The sequence below is a fragment of the Phodopus roborovskii genome, unplaced genomic scaffold (genome assembly GCF_943737965.1).
Source record: "Phodopus roborovskii unplaced genomic scaffold, PHOROB, whole genome shotgun sequence".
Lineage (NCBI taxonomy): Eukaryota > Metazoa > Chordata > Mammalia > Rodentia > Cricetidae > Phodopus > Phodopus roborovskii.
In genome coordinates this window covers 7,010,848-7,024,870 of record NW_026126625.1, presented here as the reverse complement: position 1 = coordinate 7,024,870, position 14,023 = coordinate 7,010,848, and the positions used below count along the sequence as shown (strand labels likewise).

General features: G+C 43.7%; 1 protein-coding gene across 1 annotated transcript in view; it reads right to left on the bottom strand.

Moving 5' to 3' along the window:
* Positions 1-3,256: 3,256 nt before the first annotated feature.
* The window catches only part of Pde8a (phosphodiesterase 8A), a 115,102-nt gene continuing 104,335 nt past the window's right edge, over positions 3,257-14,023 (bottom strand). The window contains exons 19-22 of the mRNA XM_051206531.1: positions 13,866-13,995; positions 12,475-12,642; positions 4,762-4,891; positions 3,257-4,364 (exon numbers count right to left, since the gene is read on the bottom strand). Of these exons, the coding sequence (XP_051062488.1) occupies positions 4,258-4,364; positions 4,762-4,891; positions 12,475-12,642; positions 13,866-13,995 (535 nt within the window). The 3' untranslated portion in view covers positions 3,257-4,257. The remainder of the gene's footprint in view (positions 4,365-4,761; positions 4,892-12,474; positions 12,643-13,865; positions 13,996-14,023) is intronic.

Here is a 14,023-nt window from a genome sequence, read left to right as displayed (position 1 = left end):
GTAGACCAGAATGGCCTTGAACTCACAGCCATCTGCCTGTCTCTGCCTCCCAAGTGTGGGTAATAAAGGCTGAGCCACCACTGCCCAGTTCCCGTTGCACTAGGTTTTTACCTCACCTAAAATGTCCCCCTTTTCCAGTCATCTCCTCCCCACCTAATCCCTCCTTTCCCATCCCCACCTGCCCCCAATCCACCTGAAAAATCTCTTCTATTTACCCTTCCCGGGGAGATTCAAGCACTCCCCCTTGGGCCCTGCTTGTTACCTAGCCTCTCTGGGTCTGTGGATTGTAGCATGGTTCTCCTTTACTTTTACAGCGAATATCCACTTATGAGTGAGTACATACCATGGTTGTCTTTCTGGGTCTGGGTTATCTCACTTATGATTTTTTTTCTAGTTCCATTCACTTGGCTGCAAAGTTCATGATGTCATTGTTTTTAATAGTTGCCTTGGTTTACCTGGGTGAGGAATGGAGCTATCATTCTCACTAAACTGTTCGAGATGTTTCTGGAGGCAGCTGTACTGGATAAAGAGCTGACTACTATGGGTGCTGTCAGTTGTGGGCTGCTGTTCCTTTCCCCAGGAGCCTCTCCATTAGAGCAGCAGGAGACATGGTAGCTGCTTTGTTGACTAAGCAGGGAACCAACAGGCAGTGCCCTAAAAATGCAACCTCATTTAAGAATTGTGAAATGGCCCTTCAATATGGGGTGGTCCTTGAATACAGTGACTGGTGTCCTTGTGAGATGAGGGGACACAAACACACATACAAGGTAACATAATGATGGATGCAGAGACTGAAGTGATACATTGATCAATCAAGTGATGTCCAGATTGCTGGCAGTCACCAAGAGCTTAAGCCCAGCCCTTGGAAACTAGTTGCAGCCAAATCCAGGAAGCAGTACTCATCACTTCTGCCATACTCTCATGGTTACAAGGAAGGTAGCAGGTCCAGGCCAGAGCTATGAATATAGGGCGGTAGGGTCGTCATTGAGAGCCTTAGAGGCCAAAGTGCCACAATCCATCTACAACACCGTTTCCTTACTTTCCCGAGAACATCTGATTGCTTCCAGCTTTCCACCACGACAGGAATGTGGACAGAATACCCTTTGAGTATATCCTCTAGTGAATATTTGCAAATCTCTCTAGGATAGAAAAGTAAAGTTGATTTGAGGATTTATATTTTTTGCCGGATGCTCTCCAAAGTGGTGGTAATAGTCCAGTTTCCAGCACTGATGTGAGAGTTTGTTTTTTCATATTCTCCTATTTGCTGTGGTCAGTTCTAGAACACATTAATCCAAAAGGCCTTTGTGATATGTAGCCATTTTCTAGATGATCTGGGTGTGAACACTTTGACTTCTGAGGGTCATCTCCAAACCAGGCAACGTTCTTTAGCCTTATTACATCTTTCCTAGAATCTATAATTTTTGTGGATAGTTCTTTGGTAATTTCTCAAGATTCAGTACCTAGACTTTCTAGGTTTTAATGTCAGAAAGTGTCTTTACACAGATCTCCAGCATTCTGCACATATTATTCACATACATGGTTCCTCTATTACCCTTTTCAACTTATGTCCTCACCGACCCTGTGTCTTTTAATGATTGTGTCAGTCATGGCTTATCCTTTCTCTGTCATTTTGAGTTCTGTCCTACGTCCTTTGACACCTTCCCCAGGCTTTCCTGGTGTGTGTCAAGGACAATAATCTATCTTGACCTCTAACATTTAGCTTGCCTTTTGTGTGCCTGCTTTCCTCCATTGCTGGTTGTCACTGCTAACACCCTACAATCCCCCCCCATACACACACACACACACACACACACACACACACACACACCCTCTGTATCAGTCTCTCAGCATACACTCTCACACACACTCCCTATCTTACACGCACAGTCTCTCACACAGTCTCTGTCACACATACACATTGTCTCTCTCATACTCATCTCTCACACACACATTCTGTCTCCCACTCACACACACTCATACTCACTGTGGCACTTTTGTTCTGTCTGCCCCCTTACTGGATCCGACCTCTAAAGAGCATCTTTTGCATTTTCACAGGGCTCTGCTGAGCTGTCTGCATGTCTGGAGTTACCGATGCTCACTTTTGGACCAGTGTAGCTAGGAAGCTGATCTGGGTTGGGAGCTCCCTTTGTTTTAGAACTGGAAGCCTTTTGCCTTTGGCAGCTGAGACCCCCTAGAGGCAATCTCGAGTTCCTTGAAGGGGTCCATCTTCTCTCTCTTTGAGCTCTTGTGTTCTGCGGTCTTAGGCATTGCTGTAGTTTGGGATCTCCTAAAAAGCCACATCTTAAAGGTTTACTTCGCAGTCTGGGACCTTTGGGAGGTGGTAGAGACTTTAGAGTGGGGGTCTTCTGGCTTGGAGGGGCAGGGTCCAAAAGAGCATGATAGGAATCTACCCTCCTTCCTCATTCAGTTCTCCATCCAATGTGCTCCCGATGCCCAGCTCCCGAGACCTCAGTAACAGTGACACTTGGAGCATGGCACTCCATCTCTGCGTCCTAGCCTTTGTGGGACTGCACCTGTTCCTATTGCCTTTGCCTTTGCTTTCTCTTCCGCTCACTCTTCCTTTGTTATGCCCAGTCTTCCATGAGACTGACACATAGGGGTTTGCTTGTTTCCCAGACTCTGGAACAGTGGTTCTCGACCCTTCTGGGGGTCATATATCAGATATCCTCCATATCCGATATTTACATTACGGTTCATAGCACAATTACAGTTATGAAGTAGCGACAAAAATCATTTTATGGTTGGGGTCACCGCAACATGAGGAACTGTATCAAAGGGGTGCAGCATTGGGAAGGCTGAGAACTACTGGCCTAGAATCTCATGTGGGTCTTTTCAGATCTGTTCTTTTTAAAAAATATTGTATTTACTTTGTAATTCTTATTGCATCTTTGAGCTCTTCAAAAATGTCGGAACTGCTCATCTCGAAGTCTCATTCTCACTGTTCTGTTAGAAGCCTCTCAGCCCATGGCAGCGGAAACTGCTTGTGGCCCCCATTTCCTTCTCTTCCTTGGCACTGGGAGGGGAGATCTGATGTTTCTTGCTAGCCCGGCCCGCACTTCTCTTCATACAGGATAGAGACCTGTTCTTCTCCAGGAGGACTCAGTGGTCAAACTGAAGAATTGTCCATGGGACCCTGGAGAGTTGTTTAGTTGCTGGTTTGTTCTATGAAATAAATGTCTATTCCTAATTTAGAAGGACTATTATTAGTTAATACAAAGAAATGGCAACAAATGACTTCTTAAAAACAAATAGTTTAATTTCATCCAGGAAAAAAAAAAATACAAGTTTAAGATGAAACCAACACTCTGACATGTCACTGTCATCTTTATAGTATTATGCTCATTAAAAACATCAAGAGATATACATTGCCTTTATACATTTCTAGAATCAAATATCCCATGTTAGTTATAAAATATCAACCACTAAATATTCTGGTTTGCTTTTTTTTATAGGGCATATTTTATAGAAATGGTATAAAATAAGGCAGGCTCTTAGAAATTCAATTATAAAATTTTAGGAAAACATGGTCATACCCACATTTTTCTCTAGCAAAGCACCTGCACAACTCCAGAGACCACAGCTGCTGCTCAGAATCAGGTGTGCAGATGTGTCTCTCTGTTGCAGGCTAGAGTGAGACCCATCAGCAAAAAACCTTCCCTACTGACATCAAGAGTTTAACATCTCTACACTGTGCTAAATGTATCATTTTATATTAAATGTGCATTATGAAAATAAGTCTGTGCACCAAGTCATAAACACTTAATGAAAATGAGTCATGAATTTGGTTGTGGCATCTGAAGTGGCTTTGGCTTTGGAGTATTTTTAAATTCATAGAAAATGTCAAACTTCTAATAAAATAAATAAAACGTTTAATAATTTCTCATTTGCTCATGGATTTGAGACACAAGTCACTTCCTGCAATGTTCCAAATGAGCAGCTGTGCCTCCTGAGACTGGCGACAAGTCACCACGGCTGTTTGCAGGCTGGAGGAATGAGGAGGCGTGGAGTCACCTCTGCAGGGCTCCCGGAGCTGATACAAACCAGAGTTCTCGGGTGCCTTACTACGGAGCCTTGCGGCCACTGCATACTATAGCATCAGATGCTGCCACAGGAGGTGACATCCCCATGTCTGTTCACAGGCTCTGCAGATGAGGGGATAGTTCTGCCTAACATCGAAAGACCTAAGAAACTGCAGACGCCAGGAAGGACAGCCTCAGGCCAGATGTGTACCCCACACTATTCTGGAGGGGGACGGAGGCTGCGCAGCTGCTTCTCATCCAGGGCTTTCCAGTACTTGAAGTTGTCGTCTAGGTGCTGCATAAGGTCAGGTAGGTCAACAAAGGCTGGAAAGAGATGGGAATTCATTGTCTTCACACAGCCTTTCTTTCTGGGTTTGGGCTCCCCTATTTTCTTTTTTGGACCTTCGACCACAGAGCTAATACTCTGACCCCAGCATTTTAAGGAGGACTGAGGGAGTCACAGTTATGTTGAACTTTGGGGGGAGCGAAGCCGAGGGAAACCTGTTCTCAGCCCCCTGAGCCGCAGGCATCAACTCTGCATCCCCTCCCCTGACTGCAGCCCTCAGAGCACAGGAAGACCCTTGAGATCCTCCTCTGGGTGCCTCTTATTTGACAGGGGCTTTACCCTCCAGGATGGCTTCTTTCTCTCCATTCCACCTTGGCAGTCTCAGCCCCAGGTGCTACTTAGCATCTAACTAGCAAGGCAAGGAAGGTTCCTTACCGTCCCAGGCGTCAAACATGTCTGTGATGAAGTAGTCAATGAAAGAGATCTGAGACTTGGGAATGCTGCAGGTGTTCCTGTCAAAAACCGGCATCACCACAGGCAAGTCCAGCTGTTTTTCTTCATCAGTCTGCAGAGCAGAACACCCTATGATCTCAGAGCCCCACCCTGCCATGGAGCAGTCCCACAGGCTGAGAGCCCATGTAGCACTAGCCACGCAAATAAAATCTGCCAGACAGCATGCTATTCTCAGAGTGATGGACATCCCAAACCAACCCCAGCATTTCCAAAAGGAGGAAGTCCCTGCTAATGCACCTGCCTCCGCTGGTCCCTGTCACTATCCACCATCCTCCTATCCACAAATACCCAACATGCCCACACTGGTGCCATAAGCAGAACAGACATGGCACCCTGTCCCAGAAAGGGCCAGTGGCCACTTCTCAGGTATATATAGCTGTGCTGCCTCATGGGGAACACTATAAATAGACCTAATAAATAGTAAGGAGGTGGCATCAACCCTAACCCTCCTAGCAGAGGAAATGCAGGAGCAAACGCTACACCTATAAATTCTAACCAAAGTTTAGAAAATCAACAACAATCTTTCTCAAACTCTTCAAATTAAAAAAAAAAAATCCAAGAGAACATTTCTAGTTCATCCTAGAAAGCCAAAACACCCTAATAAAAGACATAGACACTGCAAACCAACACTACAGACCAAAATCCCAAACAAGACACTGGTACAGACTCAGAATGTTAGAGGAAATCTGAATGTCCGTGCCTTTCCCGAAGCACACACTTCACTACATGAAAATCAACCACTGTGTTAACAGAATAAAGAAGTAGGGTGTGGTGGGATTAAAGACTTACTACTCAGACAGCTGAGGCAGGAGACTTACTCTGACTTCAAGGCCAACAGCTTTGGCTACATAGAGTTCCAGGACAGCCCAAGCTACAGAGTGCCATACTGTTGTCTAGGGACGTATAGTGCAGACAGCAGAGTGCATGCATGTGGCTCTGGGTTCAATTCCCAGGACCAAACAAAACAAGCATGGTGGTGCCTATAAGCCCAGTACTCAAGAAGCAGAGGGCAGGAGGGTCAGCCACAGATAACAGGGAGGTCAGCACTAGGCTGGGGTGGGGACAATGTGTGTAAGTTAATCACTCAGAAAACAGGGAGACTGTAAGTGTAATGCCAGCCTATAATGTTAATAATGACAGAGAAAATCGTGTGTTATAATTGTCAACACAGAGCCTGCTCATCTGTTAGCACAGTGGCAGTAACATTTTCTGCAACTTTGATATCTGCTCCACTTTGTCAAGTGTTGTGTGTGTGTGTGTGTGTTGTTGTTGTTGTTGTCAGAAGCTCATATAAATCTCAGGTTACAATGGAACTCAATAGCAGCTGCGGAATTCCTAATCCTCTGGCCTCCAACTCCCAAGTGCTGGGATTCCATTTAAACCTTCCTGCTGGTATGTGCTAGACTTTCGTGGTGGCTTTCCTTTGAATTTCTCTGGTGATGTAAGGTGTTTGTTTCATCAGCAATTCATACTGTCTGTGAGATGGCTATTGGAATATTATTTCTAGCTGGGTGGCTTGTCTTACTATTGTAATGAACCCGAGTACATACAGTCCTTTGTCAGAAATGACTTGTGCTTTTATTCATTTTTAGCATAATTTTTAAGCTTTAATGAAGTCTGGTGTATATTTCCTTTTATCCATGGCTGTTGCTTTCTGTACCTAAAAGTCTTTGTCCATTCCAAAGTCACTGGGGCTATCCTGCAGTCCTCTAGTGCCAAGGTTCGGCTTTTCTACTTAGGCCAATGGGCCCACTGTGAACTGACGTGTGTGTTCGATCTGTCCAATGCCAATCAGAAAATCTTGGGAGAGCCCCCTTCTAATATATTAAAATGGGATGTTCTTTAAGCTCTAGCAATGGTTTATGGGGTCTGGCCATCTATCAGTAAATTTATTTCTAAGTAATTACTATTTTAACCAGCATTGTTTTAAGTTTCTTTTTGGTTGTTAGTATATAAAATACAACTTGACTTTTATATAGAGAGCTTATTGTCCTCTATGATCTCACTAATCAAATCTAATTATTAAGGTAATGTTATATGCCTTGGGAATTTATACACACACATTATCTGCAAATTTTAAGACGTGTTATTGTTGAGGAATATTATTTTTAAGGTGTGTTTATGCTACATTTGTTTAACTCTGTGAAGCTGTGTTACTGTGCTTGTCTAAAACACCTGGGGATCCTAATAAATAGTAAGGCAGGAGCAAGGCCAGGCAGGGTTGGCAGCAGAGAGTGTCAATAGAACCAGGAGCAAGAGATTGAGAGGAGGGCTTCGGGGCCAGCCACCCAGCTGTCCATGGGTTAAGATTCACAAAGTAAGAGAACAGAAAAAGCTCACAGGCAAAAAGGTAGACAACAGACAATTCATAAAAAGAATAAACCTCCGTATGTGATTCAGTTGGGAGCTGGGTGGCGCCCCTCTCCCCCACCCAGACAAGAGTAAAAATATCACCACCACATAGTGGTGTACCATCGTGGGGTTTTATCACGGTAAATAAGGATCAGGATAAACAAATAGGCCAAATAGATGTTTATTCAGGGAGAAATAACATAACCTAGACAGATGAACACCAGGAAATTCAACCCGATCCTCTCCTGTCCAAGTCAAGCCAGAAAGAGAGAGCCTTTCCTGGCCCCCTCCGACCTCCTTCCACAGGTCACTTCCGCCCATGGCTCCACCCCCCCAATGGGCGAGGTCAGCGCTACAGAAGGACTATCTCACTACAGGGTTTGGATATCCATCTATCCATCTAGAGCCTGAGAAAGATGTGGCTCCTTTAAGAGGCTCTGCTGTTCACAGGTATGGGCTTCCATAGCTAGAAAGGGTTAATGTAGTTCTCAGTCATGAACCTTTGACCCAGCTGGCCTGGCTGTGAGCTTTTAAGCTTGGCATTCACTACCTCTGTCCCAAGAGTGGGTGGAACACAAGAAGGACCAGGTGTAGGAGGACCATTGCTTGTGCAGCCAAAAAACACTAGTGATGCACAGTAGAAGTTCTGTATGGAAAAATCTCTAACTAGGTTCCAGTGTTTCACAATGTGTGTAGGCTTAAGGGAGAAAGAAAATGGGTATAAACAGTCACAGAAAGAAATAGATTTTAAAAATAAAAGTATTTAAAGAGACAGTAAAAGGAAAAAAGCCACATAAAGATGGGAACACACAAGGAGTCTGAATCCTGTATGCTATTGTGAATTTTGGATTTTTTTTTTTTTTTTTTTTTTGATGCCAAAAAGCAAAGGGCAGCTGCTAAGAGACCTGGAGTGGAAAGAGGGACTGTGGGAATAAACCAGCCTAGATACTTTAAGAATGCCTTAACTTTTTCAGATGGAAATTTAAAATGCTTTGGAGAAGTAGTTTTGCTTTTGTTTCCACGGGAAACAAGAGGTTGTGGATTTGTTACATGTTTATATGGATCTGGTCTGATCAGGTGAGACTGCCTGAACCTTGACAGGTGATATCCATCAACAAAGGTTACTGCTGGTCTTCCCAGGATTTGGTCATAGCTCAGTTTTCTCAAGGACCCTAAAGTGAGTTCACCACACTCAGCAGGCAGCAATCTAAAGAAAACAACATCCACATCCCCAAAGTGGGTTGTGGGACACTTTTTGTTATTTTGTGGGTCATGGATGTTTGTTATAATTTAGTAGAATATAGAAATATAGGAAAATTATTAATCTCAGATGTTTTGCCTTGGCATGGATTTTGTTACACTGTATATATGTTTTTACTCTTGTACTGACACAATTTAAGATAATTTTTGTTGTAACATACTGTATGTTTCTACTCTTGTTTAAAAATTTTTGTATATTGATACCAATTTAAGGCTATTTTTTTTTTACAACATATTGTATATACTTTTGCTCTTGTTTAAGGTATATATACCTAGGCAGTTCACTTAAAAATGTAAGGTAAAAGTCTAAAGATAATCCAGAAACACAAGTCAGTGTTAGTCATCTATAACAGTCAAACTGGTAGATATGTTAGGCATTTTTTTCTCAAATCACACAGATATATTTTAGGTAGATGGTTCTCAAACCTTTCAAAGACCTACAAAATATTGCATTTAAAATGTTTTAATTCAGGGTTTGTTTGTCTTTTATAACAATGAGACACATCTGCTCCTGGCAGCACCAATTTACTTCAGAGATGATGGGCATTCAAGAAACTCCTCATGGAGTGAGTGTCTTAGACTGTGTCGAGGTCAGCCACTGGGCAAAGACACTGCTCCTGCCTTTCACTGTTTACAGTGTACTGGGCAGACTGGACGTGCAGGACCCATGGTGGACACAGTGGAAAGTGACTGACAAACTGCCGATATAGGCAGGACAGTCTTTCAGATTTCTTGCTTCATTGAAAAGGCTTCTGATACTATGGGCCTGTTGGCTAAAGATGGATGTCCCAATGTTACAGAGGAACTCTGTGTGACTGTCCAGGGAGCCAGATGTCTCTGTCATTTCTAGAGTTGTTGGAAGTCATTTGCAATGCACTTTTTGTTTATTTCCTTCTGGTGCCTTTGAAGGAGTTGAAGACTAGATAGTTATAGTTGCAGATTTCCTAAGATATGATAGAAAGTAAGTTAGGTTGGGATTGATACTGCATTATTTCTCTGAGGACAGAATATTCTAAATTAATTCTTACTAGATAACTGTTTTGTTGTATGTAGTTTTACTATGTAAAAGTTAAAAATTTCCTTTTTAGACAAAAAGGGGGAAATGTGGTAGAATATTTTAAGGCGTGTGACTTTTGTTTAACCCTGTGAAGCTGTGTTACTGTGCCTGTCTAAAGCACCTGGTGGTCCTAATAAAGAGCTGAACGGCCAATATCGAGGCAGGAGCAAGGATAGGTGGGGCTGGCAGGCAGAGTGTAGTGTAAATGGAGAACAGAGAGGGGGGAACTTGACCAGCCACCCATGTAAGATTTATAGAAGTGAGAACAGAAAAAACCCAGAGGCAAAAAGGTAGACAGAATAACTTAAGATAAGAAAAGCAAGTATAAATAAGACAAGCTAAGGCCAGGCATTTCAAGAATACGTCTCTGTATGTGATTCATTTGGGAGCTGGGTGGCGCCCCTCTCCCCCCAAAAGAGAAAATATTACATGTTATTTTCTTTTTTTATGTACTCTGTCCTCCCTTGTGTAGTGCAGTGGCTGGAAAGTCCGACAAGTGTTGAGCAGTATGGTAAGAACAGGCCTCCAGCTTTGTTTCCATTATTAGGGCAATAGCATGGGGCTAGAAGCAACATAAGCTATGTTTTTAATCCCAGCCAAGAGCCAGATCTACCTAGCAGATTCTGGATCGCCAGGGCTACACAAAGATCCTGTCTCCAACAAAGTAATTTTCCTTCTATTCCTAGTGTGCTGAGTGTTTGTGACAAATGAGTTTAGTCAAGCCTTTTCTGTAACTAGAGCAACAGCTCTAAGATTCTCCTCTATTATTAGTGCAGGACTCTGGTGAATCTCTAAAATAAGCGGCAACCTTACATGTCTGGAAACAAGCCTACTAGGTGATGCAGGATACAACCCTCTATGCTGCTGGACTCAGCTTCTCTACACTCAGTCTTGAGAAACAGACTGTGGTGTCCTGTGGCACCCTTTGTGGGGCATTGACAATGGGTAAGAACTGCCTTCTTTCCCTTCTCATACAATCTGTAAGGCTGGCTTGTTTCTGCCACACATGTTCACATCCTCTCTGTCTTCACCAATATCTGAAGCTGTAGACTGTAGGTGACTGACTCTGCTGATAGTTAGTATGCACTATCACTATGCACTATGGTTGTGAGCCCCTTTCTTGTTAGGAACTGTGTGGTGATGCTCTGTTTATGATCTAATAAAGCTTGCCTGAAGATCAGAGTGCAGAGTTGGTCACAGTCATAGAAGACAAGCAGTGATGGTGCATGCCTTTAATCCCAGCACGAGACCGGAGCTCAGGGTCTGTCTGAGGCCATGCTGAGGACAGGGTTGCCTCCTTTTTGGTCTTAGCCTTGGTAGAGGTAAGAACTCTTTAGTGGCTTTGCTTTTCTGATCTTCAGTGTTAACCCTGATATCTGTCTCTGGGCTTTTATCATTTGCACATCAGAGCTGTCCTATATCTGGCAGCTCCCTGTCTTGATGTCTTTTGTCTGATGTTTATAATTTTCACACTATACTTGCATGGGTCCACCATCTTTCCTGTCCTTTATATTTAAAATATCTTTTCTAGTGTCTGCCCATAGTTGAGCTTTTTGTTCTTATTTTGCTTGGTTTTGGAGGCAGGGTGTCACCGAGGAGCTGTCCCTGAGCCCTCAATCCTCCCGTCACAGTCTCCCATGTGCTGAGATCCCTGATATGTATCACCATGCTGCGCCTCATCTGTTCTGACCAATGTTCTTTCAATGGGAGCGTTTACCTTATAAATTCAATGGAATTGAACTTAATCTTGCTGTTATGATTAGGAAGAACTACCATTTACATTTATTTCCCCTTCCCTACTTCTTGGTATAGATTGGCCTGTCCTATCAAGCCAGGACGACTGTGGGTAACAACCTGCATTCCTGGTTAACTCAACAGTGCTAATACTGCCACACTTGGTGTAAGGCCATTCATTCCTTCTATATCCTTTTTCTGTCACATGACTTACAGTATCAACCCAACAATCCAATGTGACAATTAAGTCTTAATACAGAGAAATTGAGAGAAAAAAGTTTTATATAGCTACTCAGGTATCAACCCTTTTTGTGTGTGTGTGTATCTTGAAGAGTCACGTTTGCACCTGTGATCACTTCCTTTCTACTTTTTTTTTTTTCCCAAGATGGGTTTCTCTGTCCTGGAACTTGCTCTGTAGACCAGGCTGGACTCAAACTTACAGAGATCTGCCTGCCTCTGCTTCCGGAGTGCTGGAATTAAAGGTGTGTGCCATCACCACCCAGCTTTCCTTTCTACTTTAAGAACTTATTTTAGCATTTCTTACATTGTAGGTTTACTAGTGATAAATTGTACTAGTTTCTCCTTATTGAGAATGAGTTTATCTCACCCTGATCCTTGAAGGCTATTTCACTAGATAGCGTTCTGGGCCGACAGTTTTCTTCTATCAACAACAGCTTAAACACAATGTTTCAGGGTCTTCTGGCCTCAGATGTAGCCCTGGCTGGCCCAGTGCTCTCTAAGGTTAGACCAGACTAGTCCTGAACTCCCAGAGATACGCCTGCCTCTGCCTCCTAAGAGCATGGATCAAAGGCATGAGCTACAATGCAGACCCTTGTTATATGCCAAGCAAAGCTCTGCTACTAAGATGCCCTCACCATCACTGGGCTGCTTTAATCTGTGTGCATATGTCTTATTTAAAACAAACACTTTAGCAGTTTATTTTCCTTCTGTCCCGGGAACATGTGAGGGACATTACTTTTAGGAGAAACCTGCCAACCCACGGTTCCAAATCCAGCAAAAATATCCAAAGGATGAAGACAAAGTAATCCACTTTCAGATAAAGAACAATTTGTCACCACTCACACAAAACTAAGAAAAGTTCTTTAAAGACAGAAATCTTTCAGTTCTCTTTCCTAGTTTTAAGTCCATAACCTCATGGTGTTCCCCCATTCCAAGCATGAGTTTGTGCACACGTGCATATTTGTGTAAAGACTTAAGATGTAGCACCTTACCTGAGAAAAATACTCTTCTGAAATCCGTGCAGCCCACTCGATGCAGTACTGTAGGGGTCGGCAGGGGTTGGATACATCGGCACACTTAATCATCATTCGTTTGATAAGAGCCCGGTTCTCTGGAGTCCTGAGCATAGTGCTTATGGCTTCCTGATTTTTGTCAGTTTCCTGAACCACAAATGAAATCAAAGCAATCAAGATGGTCCCTTCAGGCCCAACCACCTCACCCAGGGTTCTGTGAGCCAGGACGGCTTAGCTGGGATCTACAATGCTGAAGGCGTCATACAGCAGGGCACTGAGGAAGTTCAGCAGGACCCAGGCAGCACTGGGGGCTGGCAAATCTGCCCTTCTTTCTTCTCTCAGTCTCTGGTGGCCTTTTCTTTTTGTATTGGTAAGAACCAAAGGCTAGTTTTTATCTTTAGGATGTTTATTTAAGAGCTCTGTGGCCCACCAGCCACAATCGGCCTTTGGTGAACCCAGATCACACTGACAGACCCTTATACTGCCTTAGTATTTGCGATATACAAAGCACACAACATCCTTTTCTTTGAATCTGTATTCACAAAGACTCTGGGATCTAAGGAAAGTAGCATAATTACAAACAATAGCAAGGGTCAGGCTGAGACTTGCCCCACTGAGCCTCAGCTTTTTACTTGTACATTGTCCTCTGCTGTCCCCTTTCTATGGCCAGGGAGATGGTAAAACAAGGACTGACACCCGCTCCACACCATGCACTTTCTGCCTAACCAGGTATCAGTGTCACCCTTGCTAGGCAGCTGTGGATTCCACATCCCAAATCCAGAAATGAGGGGTAACAGTACTGTCACTTTGGTGATCCCAGCAGAAGATCCTTCTTTTTAAGGACAGCTGCTGCTACCACAGAATACACCCACTGGAGAGTGGCTGCTAAGGGCCCTCTAGGAGCTGGGTGTCGTGGCGCACACCTCTGATCCCAGCATTTGGGAGGCTGAGATAGGCAGCTCTCTGTGAGACCGAGCCCAGCCTGGTCTACTTAATGAATTTCAGGCCAGCCAGGACTGCATTGTTAGAGTCCTCTATGGCTTCAAGTGACCACAGAATGTTCAAAAAGGGAGAAAACAAAATGTTTTAAAACCAATGAAAAACAAAATTCAACCAAGTGCCATGGCTCACCCCTGTAATCCCAGCACCTGAGGCAGAAGTAGGAGGGTCATGAGTTCTAGGCCAGTCTGAGCTACAAAGTGAAGGGCCTGTCTCTAGATAGGCAGACAAATGAAGAAATCAAATGAAAGGAAGGAAGAAAAATGGAAAACCAAATTTCACACGCCCACCAAAGACCCTGCTAGGTCTGAGGCCATGGCACTGGAGAGTGGGGCACCCGGAGGAACAGCTTCAGGATGAGTTTCTCTCACCTCATTTTCTTGTGCTGCCAAGGGCTTTCTGATGCTGTTGATAAATTTGTTGACATGTTCAAAGTGCTTTGTCATCTCTGTGGCCAGAACCATGTCAATAATCCCCTGGCGTAGAGTCCGGTAGTCATTCCTATTTCAGACAACAGAGAGGCAGCTAC